At 41.0% G+C, this 13,632-nt stretch overlaps 1 protein-coding gene across 12 annotated transcripts in view; it reads right to left on the bottom strand.

Annotated features, from left to right (window-relative positions):
* Positions 1–4,811: 4,811 nt before the first annotated feature.
* The window catches only part of LOC139464057 (anion exchange protein 3-like), a 124,833-nt gene continuing 116,012 nt past the window's right edge, over positions 4,812–13,632 (bottom strand). For all 12 annotated transcript variants that reach the window (XM_071245587.1, XM_071245585.1, XM_071245596.1 and 9 more), the window contains 3 exons: positions 13,422–13,591; positions 11,239–11,412; positions 4,812–10,283 (listed from right to left, as the gene is read on the bottom strand). In XM_071245587.1, the coding sequence (XP_071101688.1) occupies positions 10,206–10,283; positions 11,239–11,412; positions 13,422–13,591 (422 nt within the window). In that variant the 3' untranslated portion in view covers positions 4,812–10,205. The remainder of the gene's footprint in view (positions 10,284–11,238; positions 11,413–13,421; positions 13,592–13,632) is intronic.

Genomic DNA, 13,632 nt, shown 5'->3' with positions numbered 1-13,632 from the left:
GATGCGGATGCTGACGTCGCCAGCGTTGCAGAAGTTGATCTATCCGGTGTTACGGAGCCTGCTCATCCCAGCCGTGCAGGCTGCTTCGTTACCATGGTTACAGGATGTTCTTCACCCAGCGCGACATTACATCACCTTCTGGGCCGACAAGATCCCACATGGAAACCGCCTCCGCCTCCTCAGTATAACGCAGTGATCTCCTGGTTGCCTTGATTACCTCCCTTGCTGTGCCAGCATCTGGGCTTGTGGGGTTCACCAAAGTGGCAAACGTTCAGGCTTATGGATATGCTTGACTGTATGAACTGAACTGTGATACCGGTGTATATGAACTAGCAATGCTTCATGTACTAACGTAAAGAAGTAAGGCAAAGGTTACAAAAAGAGGCATTTACACATGACTTCCGTTCAGAGCCTCCAAGATGATTGACGATGAAGTGAACGTACCTGATACTTATATTTCTCTCTGACTTGTTTTCATGTATGAATTGTTATTGTAAATAGTAAACATAATTCTGCAATATTGTGTTTCTTATTTGTATTAAGTCAGACAATCGCCGACTGTGCAGATTCCTGTGAATAAGTTTTCAGAGAAGTGGTTCAATTTGATTCTGAATATCAAGTCACAAATTTCGACCACCAATCAAAAATCGGTTGAGACAAAAAGATGGATTCATGGAGGAAATAGAACCGAAATAGGATTCACAATGAAACAAGTAGTGAACATATGATTTATATTAAAACACTCCCTCTGTGGGCGAAATGTATATGTTGAATATTTTAGGAAATAATAAAGGGCCTTGTTGTACACTGGGAGTGTATAGTGCATGTGTGTGACAGAGATTTGCGTTTATAATAAAACATGAATGTTGCACATCAAACAAAATGTGGAGTGGTTAAGCTAGCGCAGAATTTGATGGCGTTTATTAAACATGCCCCCAGAGAACAGGAAAAAGCTTTGTATGTCACGACTAAGTGGGTCTTCAGCCGCAGGTAACAGCGCAACACCGCGACCATTAATGTGTCACTCCTGGTACACACAAACCCATGTCAAGGAGTGCAAGAGTCGATCCCATGACGTCAAGGTATATAGTCCCGGACTCCTTGTGATGACAGATGAATTGAAGTAAACCAGTGCAGACATAGGTGTGGAATCCAATCTGGCATTGTTTGTGATGGTCGAACGCCCAAGCTAACGTCACCGGGCATATGGTTGTTTTCAATACAACAGGTGTTTACTAGTGTAGCCAGTAAAAAAAAATTAATAACTCATATATCATGTTTCAACGAAGAAGTCCAAACTTGAGTCGTTCTCGAGGTGGTATTTAATGACATTTTACGACGCTTTAATGAATACTCGTTAGTCTTGTGATGAGAGCTGGCGAACTTGTGTTTTTCAGCAATACTGAGGTATATTCAAAGGGCAAGTAAAATGATAAAACCTGATTGTGAATTTGTTGTGAGTATCAGTTTTCCTTGTTATATTTAGTCAATTTCTGTCATTTAGTAATTTTTATCGGAACTTATTCATCAACCTTCGTATTGAGGAAACTATTTCGTATAAAAATTAATAATCGTTTAAGACTTATAAAATTACTTTGAGATCCCAGAATCACAAGCGTTCAGGGTTATTTTGTGTGTGGGTGTGCGCCCCTGTGAAATAGTGCTTGCCCATTGCGATATCCCTGACCTGAGCCGGCCACTCCTTGTTATATAACCAGATCCAGGGTAACAACAATAACTGTTTTTTAACATCAGGTGCGGCCACTAATCAAACGACAGACCTTCTGCTCTCCAGTCTTAGGGAGCAGTCTATACACACTTGAAAATCCCAATAACTGTGCAATAGACAGGTCACAGATCTGATTATCTGTGCAATATATAGGTTCAATGTCCACACACCCCATCCCACACCACACACACACACACACACACACACCACCATAGCTTTGCAATACAAAGCCAAAGATCCCACTAGCTGTGCAGTATACAGGCAACAGATCCCTTTAGCTGTGCAAGATACATCTATACATATTATATGCATATATTAACCAAAACATACTGTTTACAATTGAAACAAAACACAACCAAGAACTCATTGTTTCAAGCACTGTTTAATATAGATACAAAACTGTTCTCTTCTAGTTTCCCATCAGCCTGCAGCCACTCTGTGATCAACTCATCACACAACAGTCAGACAGCTAGGCATATTCTCTCAGTCAGACAGCTGGGTGAACTCTCTCAGTCAAGACACAGATATACTACAGATGCTGGTGGATATGTACAGACACCACACCATCACTGCACACAGCAGGCAGGGACACAGCAGACTGTGCTCCAGTTACCTCTCACTACCGGGCTTAGGGCTAGGCATGTAATACAACAATTCTGAAAGAACTTGGCAGGTAATGAATACAGTGTTGATAAGTATTCTTTCACTAATCTGAAGAAATAAGTGCCTAAAATAAGGTCATGTACTTTCATTATCAAATGCCACCAAGATCATAATATATGAAGCTGTAGTAATAATATTAAGTGATTGGTGTAAACCCTCACAAGTGAGGTATACCCAACTCTAAGCGAGAGGCAAGTGTTGGTAACATGAACATTGCACATAAGGTACCCCAAGGTCTTAAATTTAAGACACCTTGTGTCAGACTATAATCCAATGGCTTTTCAGCTGAAATCTAAGCACACAATTGTGTTATACAAGAAGCCAGATGCACCAGCAAGTGTTGCTCCACAATCAAGATGCACCACCAGGTGATGCTCCACAATCAAGATGCACCACAAGGTGATGCTCCACAATCCAGATGCACCACCAGGTGTTGCTCCACAATCCAGATGCACCACCAGGTGATGCTCCACAATCCAGATGCACCACCAGGTGATGCTCCACAATCAAGATGCACCACCAGGTGATGCTCCACAATCCAGATGCACCACCAGGTGTCACTGTACAGGAGATTATATTACTAGGAAGCCCAGGAGATACATAGTAACCATGTGCCCTAATATGTCACATACAAACATTATGCTAAATAAATCATCAACAATTCCTGATAGTGGAGAGAAGTAAACAAATCATGAACAAAGCAATGCAACATAACAACAACTGTATATATACCAGCAGCATGGGCTGCTTTCCTGCAAGCTATCTCTGTACAAGGAACAAAATGTTGGTGATTCAATGTCAGATGTTAAACTTTATGATCAACTTTAAGTGTAATGTTTGGAGACAACTACTTCTATCTGTGGTGCATGACAGAGCAAGATGGACACAAGGACATTCTTTCAACTAACCATGAATACAAACGAGATGGATGACAACCTAGCAAAACATGCAACTCTTATTAATCACATCATAATAAAGAAATATCAAATATATTATTTTTTTCACTTCAATTTTCTACAATCAACAATGCTTGGAAACGCGTCTCCAAGAAAACATATATAAAAAGTCAAAAGAGTTCATTACAAAAATAAACATAAGTTTCTTCGGCTGAACCCAACTGAGCAGTGATGGGGGACGTACAATGGGCAAATGGCACCTGGAGAATTCGGTAAGGCATATTATGGAATTCTCTATGTTACAGCAGGTATGGATTACACGCTGAGGTCTAAGGATATTGATCACAAGCTAAGGTTAACGGATATGGATTTCAAGCCGAGGTTTATGATATGGATTTCAAGCGAAAGTAACAAATGCAAAAGATATACAAATGGTTGTTAGGTAAATACAATGCAAAAAGCTACAATGTCCAAATACTGAGGATATGGAGTGGAAATACATCGGGACTTGGCAACGTGCTCAGTTAAGCTGCACCATCACAGGATGACAAAGCATGAGAACTGTATGATACCTGGCCAGTTCACTGTCCGTTCACCATATAATAGGGATCATTGCAGTAAAATTAAAAATGTATTCTAATTCTGAAAATCTTAAAAATCACTTTTCAGGAGGGGCTGGGCTTTTATATTGAGATTAGATCAAGATTTCATATTTTTTCAGCTACGGCTACAAAACCAGATATTTTTTTATTTAAAACTATGACCCAGAATGTTTTAAAAGAGAAACACCTTGCATCAATTTGTAATTTTTGTGGCAGCCAATTTTGTTTTTTTCACCATTTTAAAGCAAACTTATTTTTTCATCAATTTTCAGGGACAATATCTTTTTGAGGATAAAATACCAGGCAACCCCCAGAAGACCAAACAACACTGACCCATCATGTCAGATACCAAGTATACTTAAATGTATCAAATAAATGAAGGTAGACATTCCAATACTTTCTAAACCTTTTAATGGATGTCACATTATATATTGTAAACCTGTTGTATCCGACAGTAGTTTATAAATTTACCAGTGGAACACACAGTCTCAGCTATTGGTCAGGAAATGCAAATCTAAGCCTTTTTGAAAGAAAAACACACTATTAAAATGAAGAAAATATAATATGATCTCTGTAATCAAATTAGAAAAGTGAAGAACATATCCCCAGTTGTCTACTCATTGTTCTTGGGTCTAGTAACATTAGCAAGGCATCCCAGACGGTTAGACTACTTTTACAAGCTTCCACACTGCTAGTTAGGGTGAGATTGGCTTAACAATTCTTTAAAAATATATCTGATATATTACAGCTAGCCAGCTTAGTGCTTAAACTTTGGTATGTAGCTTACAAGCCAAGGATCGTAACCAGTGCTGGTGTAGCTACCCTGCTCCGGTACCCCATATCGTGTTCTTGTGAACTCAACCGAGGACAATCTCCTTACCCTCATCATTACCCGGGGGGGGGGGGGGGGGGGGGGGGGGGAAGAGAAGGAAAGAAGGAGGATTCCAACACTGTAATCAAACCTAGTTGCCACCAGGGTCAACTAACATAAAGGAGCTTTGATTTTATCATTCTTGAAATATGTGTTGACATTTTTTCATGCAGCACTGAATACCGTTTCTACATGCTTATTGAGACTGTATATTGAATTAGATACAGAGGGATGTGTGCCATGTTCTGTCAAGCTGCAAATGAAGGGAAAGAATTACTCCAAGTGTTAAAATAAAGAAATAATTCTTGGATGAATTTCTGAGGGGTTGAACAGACTTGAGGTTTATCCCCAGCCACAGAGGCTGATCCGAAGCACATGATACATGACATACTTATGATCTGTATGATGCCTGCTGCATGTCCATGGATCACTACTCGAGACAGAAGGGGGACTGGATGGCTAATGCTGTGGTTTGCTGACAGCATGATAAAGCTGATATGTGGTGGGATAATACTTTCTATACAACTACCCATCATCATAATACTTTCGGACCAATTAAAAAGAAAAATGGTTTGAATTCACTCACTAAAGTTGGTGTATCAGCTGCAAACACGAACGATAAACAACATGCCTGGACACAGCCTCACTCCTCTGTGGGATGACTCCTCTATAGACGAGGTGTGACAGACACTGTGTGCACTCAAGGGAGGTAACTCTCAACGTCTAGGGGGAGTGTTGTGTAACTGAGGGTCAGACCCTTGAAGGAACCAAGCCAAGGGATTTCTCTATACCAAATATAACATGAACAGTTCTCAAAATTGGCGTGCATATATTTTACATAAAACTAATATCTTTCACAATGAATTGCAGCTGATTAAAAATCAAAATATTTTCCTCTTTCATTTATGTTAAGAAAGAATTTCTCATTACCAAACATATGAAAAGATTCACAGCTACTTTTCGCATGTGATATCTAATTACATTGAAGAGAGAATTCCTGATCTCTGAAGGAAACAATTCCTAACTAAGTCTTGACAACCTACGTACTGTGTGAAGAAGGCACCTTAATATAGTTAATATTGGCTGTTCTTGTATACAGCTGGACATTACAAGGACAAAGCACCACGGTCTGGGAACAATTTAAACCTCCCCGTCAGACATCGTAATAAGTGCAATGTGTGAAACTGGAACATAGTCTCTGTGTGATTAAAATCATCCCTAGCCTCTTGACTAAGACACATCATACATAGTGGAGGAAGAAGTTAGCTTCCTGTGTGTGTGTGTGTGTGTGTGTGTGTGTGTGTGTGTGTGTGTGTGTGTGTGTGTGTGTGTGTGTGTGTGAGTGAGTGAGTGAGTGTTGTGTGGTGCGTGTGCGTGTGCGTGTGTGTATGTGTGTGTGAGTTGTGTGTGTGGTATGTGTGTGTGGTGTGTGGTGTGTGTGGTACTGGTTCCACCCTCTACCTGTCCCTGCCCAGTTCCCAATCACACACTCCCTGTAAACTCACTGACGGCATCCTCCTTGAGACACGTTCACGCTCACAGAAGCTAAAGGGTTAATGGAAAACACAAACAGCAAACTGTCTTGAAGAATATCTGATGCAACACAAAGTTAACATTGTTTGTGAAATACACAACTGAAACACATATAGAAAAATAGGACATGAATGACACAGTTTCACAATTACCCAAAGGTTGGCTTTTATCTGTACACAAATCTGTACAATGGATTTCTTTCTGTACATATGTAAGCTGATAAAAGCAGCTTATAATTTAAAAATAACTTAAAAACAATCATCTTTCATATGCTTGCAAGCTTCCAAGTGAACCACGTTCCCCTCTGATTCCCTTAAAGACGTACACGATAGTATTACACGATAGCTTCCCGCCCTTCTCGTTAGTCCTTCACATTCAGTTTCCCTTGTGTTCAAGTAAAAGGGTTTCAATGCATTACATTTCTGAAATTATACCACATAATTTCATATTAGAAAGTCAATAATTTGACCTTAGGAGAGCAGATTAATTTTGAAAAGTTTCAAGTTTCCCGTGTTTATCAATCAGTTCCCACTTTGCCTCTTTATATATGTACATACATACAAACAAAAAAATAATGATTATGAACAGAAATAAATAAGGCTGTTGACTCAGTGTGGCCAGAATAGCTAGATCCATCATGCCTCCCTAACTAACCTATTTCTTTACAGACGAGGACAGGCCGTTATATACTCGGGTAACATAACAAGGTTATAAAGCCTGGGTATATCAATATGCACAACAACGTATTTAGCTTGCCATATACCAAAGCAGTATATAGCAACACTGTATACCTAGGCGATATAGCAATGTAATATCCTTTGTACATGGTTGTTATAACATGGCAAAATGTGACTCAGTCTATACCCCGGTATGTCAATACACCCATGCAGTTGACAAAAGGAATCCAGTCGTTCAGGTCATGAGACCCAGGTATATATCCTGATATACACTGCTAACTGCTGGGTGGGTTATATATTCCGAGAATCACTGCAAACTGGGTGGGTAATCATTGGTGACAACAGGCTGAAATTATGTTCAACATTTTAACAAATTTGCAAAATGGTAAGACTGAAATCCAAATTGTTTATGATGAAATTCCGAATATTACCCTGTGTGATGTTGGGAGGTGAGGTACATGCAGTTGTGTGCCCTCAAACGTGGGGAAATCTATCTATATTGGCCTACAAGTCAAAGCCAGTCCTCAATACTATCACCGGCTATTTGAAACCAACCATAGTGGAAACCATGGCACCAGGAGACATGATTGCTCACATGCTGTGGTGACATCTTCAATGTAGAAATATAGCAACTCAAACATATAGAATTATATATGCCAATAAATATCTAAAATAATCTATGAAGATATTGTTAACAACTGGATGGTTCAATGTCTTCTATGTTCCATCATCCATTAGATGACACCTCTTGATCATGAATGAAAATGACAAAAAAAATAATCTTAAAATATGTGAGTCTCAAGACTCTAGCATGAATTCTTGACATATTTTACACAATACTCATAATCTCCAGTGAGAAGTGTTGCTGATTTAAAATCAACATACTTTACTCAATGGTTTATGCTAAGAAATTGATGATGATGACGACGATGATGACGATGATGATGATGATGATAATGATGACTAAAAAGCTCAAATAAGTCACGCGTTCATCACCTACAACTTTCAGCCATGTACATACGTAAAAAAAGTAGTCCATGGATACTGTGGCCCATGACAACACAGGGCTGTGTCCACATTGTCTTTAGTGTCACACACACCGTCCATTCTAACACATGCCACAGAGTTATCTTGAGGCTTCAAGTGTTCAAGAGACAAGCAATGCAGTCGCTTTTATGCACATGCTGACACAATCAAACAACAATGTATTTTAGGAGCTATACAGGTTGTGATGACAATTCATGCACTAGCTGTATTGTTGTTGGGCTAAGCAAGCACCTGCACACATGGTCATGACTCTTCATACTTTATTGTTGTTGGGCTAAGCAAGCACCTGCACACATGGTCATGACTCTTCATACATTATTGTTGTTGGGCTCAGCAAGCACCTGCACACATTGTCATGACTCTTCATACTTTATTGTTGGGCTAAGCACGCACCTGCACACATGGTCATGACTCTTCATACATTATTGTTGTTGGGCTCAGCAAGCACCTGCACACATGGTCATGACTCTTCATACACTAGCTGTATTGATGTTGGGCTAAGCAAGCACCTGCACACATGGTCATGACACTTCTGTTATTTGCTACTTTGTTGGCCCTTCAATCACTCGGAAGCTTGTTACGTCAACCAATCGATGTCTTGTTGCTGCTTGAATCACTAACTATTGGCTGTTTTTTCAATCGATAACTATCTTGTTACAACAATCACTGTTTTGTGGTATGCTAATCAAGCATCTCCAGACTGAATCTAGTCTGCTACTGGGAAGATCCAGCACCTTTGTCTGTAATCTACAGGCTGTGTCTAGAGTCTGTACGGCATGCCAAATTCACCACGAACACACTACCGCTATTATGTCACACTCAACATCCCGTTCCTGCTGCTTGCAAGTCTGTTGTAGCATCCAAGTGCAGATCTAGAAGGCTCTTCCGTCAATGCAACTGGAATCTGATGTCTCCATGTACAGATCTAGATTCTAAAGATACTTTAAACAATGCACTAGATTCTGTTGTATATCCACGTAAAGATCAATATTCCAAATAATACTCCAATCAAGGCTGAACATCATGGTGTGGATTACCACAATTACATCCCTTATGTCCAAAGAACCGTGTCCCGAGAACCGTGTCCCGAGAACCGTGTCCTGATCCCAAGCCAGCTGTACACAGTGTACGAAACAGTCACAACATATTTCTTCTCAAAACATCATTTGTTGAACAGCTCAACTTGATCCAGAGAGGTCCCACGTCAGTTTTGGGCGTCTTTCTGGGACGCTATTATCTGGTCCATACACAGACACTGTGGTGATGTCCCAGAACCAAACAGGCATACATCCTCATCAACACACACACTGTATAAAGCACTTATTGTTTCCTCAATTGATGGCAACCAACAACAATAACAATCTATTTGTCTAAATATTGAAAGAAAAATAACGTCATAAGAACCATTCATATATAAATAGGATCTTTCATCCATGTTACAGGTCAGTTCTGTTGTTTATCAAACCTGAGCCCACACAACACAGACAGAACAGAACTTCAAGAAATCAGAATCACTTAAAGCTTTCAGACTCGGAAGGCCACAGCAACAGTAAGCAAATTATCAAAGAATTATTTTCAAATAAGAAAATTAGCACCATTTATAATGCAGCCATGCCATTTTTCAGCATAAAATCCATTGATTGACAGAATTCATCCAGTAAGAAGGACAAATTGAAATCCTCTTCGTTAACGTACAATGGATTCCAAGAGCACAACTGTATCACATCTTCACCCTAGGTTCCATGCACACACTGAGTATTTGAATCATTCTCAGCCTTTCGGTGTTGGACGTGCCAACAGTTTGGTATTTGGTCTTCAACATGATCCAGCCTTAACAAATTAGCAGCACAGCCTTGAGACAAAAATCAAATGTTCTTGGAAGGATGGTTTTGTAGGTCAACATATTCGAGGTCTTCATGAAGAGTTACCAACAGGCTTCCAGACATGATTGTCATAACTGCATTCCCTTCTTGCACACATTTGGTGTAATAAATACTAGTTATAGTACAAATCCCTTGCCATGACAGCCTAGGCTTGCAGTTGGGCACAGTGCAAAAGTCGACAAGATTAATGTATGGTGAAAGCTGGAAGGATGGTTTTGTATTTGATTGGTGGATGGTTCTAAGGTAATCCAGGAGATTCTGCTCAAGCTGGTACCTGTTACTTGGATGGATTTGAGACCTGCGGTTATATTGGCATGTGGACCTGGTGATAAAAGTCAGGTTCATCCTCGTCATCATCAGACTCGTCCTCTTCTTTGTCCAACTAGAAGAAACAAAAGAGAAAAAGGATTTGTTTTGGCTGAGAAATTTGTGAGTGAGTGAGTGAGTGAGTGAGTGAGTGAGTGAGTGAGTGAGTGAGTGAGTGAGTGAGTGAGTGAGTGAGTGAGTGAGTGAGTGAGACATTACAGCAATACTTATATCAGTGATACACGATAGGGCTTCTCACATGAAACACATCTTCCCGTGGCAAGGGTTAACACCCTTGCCGAACTAGACTGGAGTTCCTGGGCTCGACCATAGCGCCACCAGTTACAAGTTATCTCCCTTCTATGTCCCTCCTATTGACCAATCAAATTCCACCTCTCGTATCACTTGCATTTGCTTTAAATAAAATGGCGTTGCTCAGTGAAGACGATCTGATAGATAATCAAGATCTATATTGTAACAAAAAGGGTTTTACTTCGCAAAGTGCATCAAATCACGTGAACACCTTGATTAAAATCATGAAAAGATCAGGAAAATATCTCTTGTCGCTTAGTTGACGGTAAACATGCTTTGCAAATCCCGCAATCGAATGAAATCTGTATGGTGGTTTACAAACCAGACGTCGATTTTGTTACGCGACTTTGATTGGATTATGCATCGACTCATTAGTCCAGCCAAAATATAACTCCATAATTCCAGCCTAGTTCAGTAAGTGTGGAAATAGGACTTTTACAGACAGTGAACTCCCTTGCCTTGAAGATGACTGGAACAATGATACACCTACTGTATTTTAATTTGTGAGTTTGAATTTGTCTCACAGTAGATTGGAAACCTATTATTGTTAATTTGAAACCGAATTGTTTTTTATGGATCGATATGTTGGTTATTGATGTATTCATATGCACATTTTTTAGTGAAAAGGCTTTACTTAGGGGTATAAAATGGAAATTTAACCAATCAGAATAAAAGAAATTCTTCAATGTCAGGGAAGAAGGCACAATAGAGAGGCATACCTCGTGCAGCTCCTGTTTGGTAAAGAAACGGCTCATGATCTGTAGTCGCAGTGGTATCAACAACAGAAGGACGAACGGGAAGGCCAGAGCACCCTGAGTGGACTTGATGACCCACAAGATGACCAGGCACACCAGCTGGATCACTGTGAAGATGTGCATCTTCAGAGTCCGCACCTAGAACACACAGCAATAGATACACCATCAGTCTCCATCACAGAGTCCGCACCTAGAACACACAGCAATAGATTCACCACCAGTTTCGATCACAGAGTCTGCACCTAGAACACACAGCAATAGATACACCATCAGTCTCCATCACAGAGTCCGCACCTAGAACACACAGCAATAGATACACCACCAGTCTCCATCACAGAGTCTGCACCTAGAACACACAGCAATAGATACACCATCAGTCTCCATCACAGAGTTTGCACCTAGAACACACAGCAATAGTTACACCATCAGTCTCCATCACAGAGTCTGCACCTAGAACACACAGCAATAGATACACCATCAGTTTCCATCACAGAGTCTGCACCTAGAACACACAGCAATAGATACACCATCAGTCTCCATCACAGAGTCTGCACCTAGAACACACAGCAATAGATACACCATCAGTCTCCATCACAGAGTCTGCACCTAGAACACACAGCAATAGATACACCATCAGTCTCCATCACAGAGTCTGCACCTAGAACACACAGCAATAGATACACCATCAGTTTCCATCACAGAGTCTGCACCTAGAACACACAGCAATAGATACACTGTCAGTCTCCATCACAGAGTCCGCACCTAGAACACACAGCAATAGTTACACTGTCAGTCTCCATCACAGAGTCTGCACCTAGAAAACACAGCAATAGTTACACCATCAGTCTCCATCACAGAGTCTGCACCTAGAACACACAGCAATAGATACACCATCAGTTTCCATCACAGAGTCTGCACCTAGAACTCACAGCAATAGATACACTGTCAGTCTCCATCACAGAGTCCGCACCTAGAACACACAGCAATAGTTACACTGTCAGTCTCCATCACAGAGTCTGCACCTAGAAAACACAGCAATAGTTACACCATCAGTCTCCATCACAGAGTCTGCACCTAGAACACACAGCAATAGATATACCACCAGTCTTCATCACAGAGTCTGCACCTAGAACACACAGCAATAGATACACCATCAGTCTCCATCACAGAGTCTGCACATGGAACACACAGCAATAGTTACACTGTCAGTCTCCATCACAGAGTCTGCACCTAGAACACACAGCAATAGTTACACCACCAGTTTCCATCACAGAGTCTGCACATGGAACACACAGCAATAGTTACAATGTCAGTCTCCATCACAGAGTCTGCACCTAGAACACACAGCAATAGTTACACCACCAGTTTCCATCACAGAGTCTGCACCTAGAACACACAGCAATAGTTACACAACCAGTTTCCATCACAGAGTCTGCACCTAGAACACACAGCAATAGTTTCACTGTCAGTCTCCATCACAGAGTCTGCACCTAGAACACACAGCAATAGTTACACTGTCAGTCTCCATCACATAGTTTGCACCTAGAACACACAGCAATAGATACACCACCAGTTTCCATCACAGAGTCTGCACTTAGAACACACAGCAATAGATACACCATCAGTCTCCATCACAGAGTCTGCACCTAGAACACACAGCAATAGTTACACTGTCAGTCTCCATCACAGAGTCTGCACCTAGAACACACAGCAATAGATACACCATCAGTCTCCATCACAGAGTCTGCACCTAGAACACACAGCAATAGTTACACTGTCAGTCTCCATCACAGAGTCTGCACCTAGAACACACAGCAATAGTTACACCATCAGTCTTAATCACAGAGTCTGCACATGGAACACACAGCAACAATTAAACCATCATCCATCATCGTGAACAAGACCTTTCAATCATTCCAATCCTTGCACACACAACTCTGCTGCTACTGTTCTTTCATCTCCTTCAATAGGAACCCGTCTTGCTACAAATGGCTTGATGTACTCACCTTGCATTCAGGAACACGTCTTGCTACAAATGGCCTGATGTACTCACCCTGCGTACAGGAACACGTCTTGCTACAAATGGACGGATGTACTCACCCTGCGTACAGGAACACATCTTGCTCCAAATGGCCGGATGTACTCACCCTGCGTACAAAGCCGAACTCTGGATGATGCTTGACTGGCATGAGGAGCAGTTTGATCCTCTGGAAGAACTGCACTCCATTCAGCGAGGACACCCCCAGATACAGGAACACCCCAAACAGGACGGCCACCGGGATTGCTCGCAGCAGAGGGCCCATGAACAGGGTTACACCTACAAACATACAAGACAGGTACAGTGAGGACACCCTCAAA

The sequence above is a fragment of the Haliotis cracherodii genome, unplaced genomic scaffold (genome assembly GCF_022045235.1).
Source record: "Haliotis cracherodii isolate W230 unplaced genomic scaffold, xgHalCrac1.p SCAF_16, whole genome shotgun sequence".
Classification (NCBI taxonomy): domain Eukaryota; kingdom Metazoa; phylum Mollusca; class Gastropoda; order Lepetellida; family Haliotidae; genus Haliotis; species Haliotis cracherodii.
The sequence above is the reverse complement of the archived record's forward strand: the minus strand, read 5'-3'. Positions and strand labels throughout refer to the sequence as shown.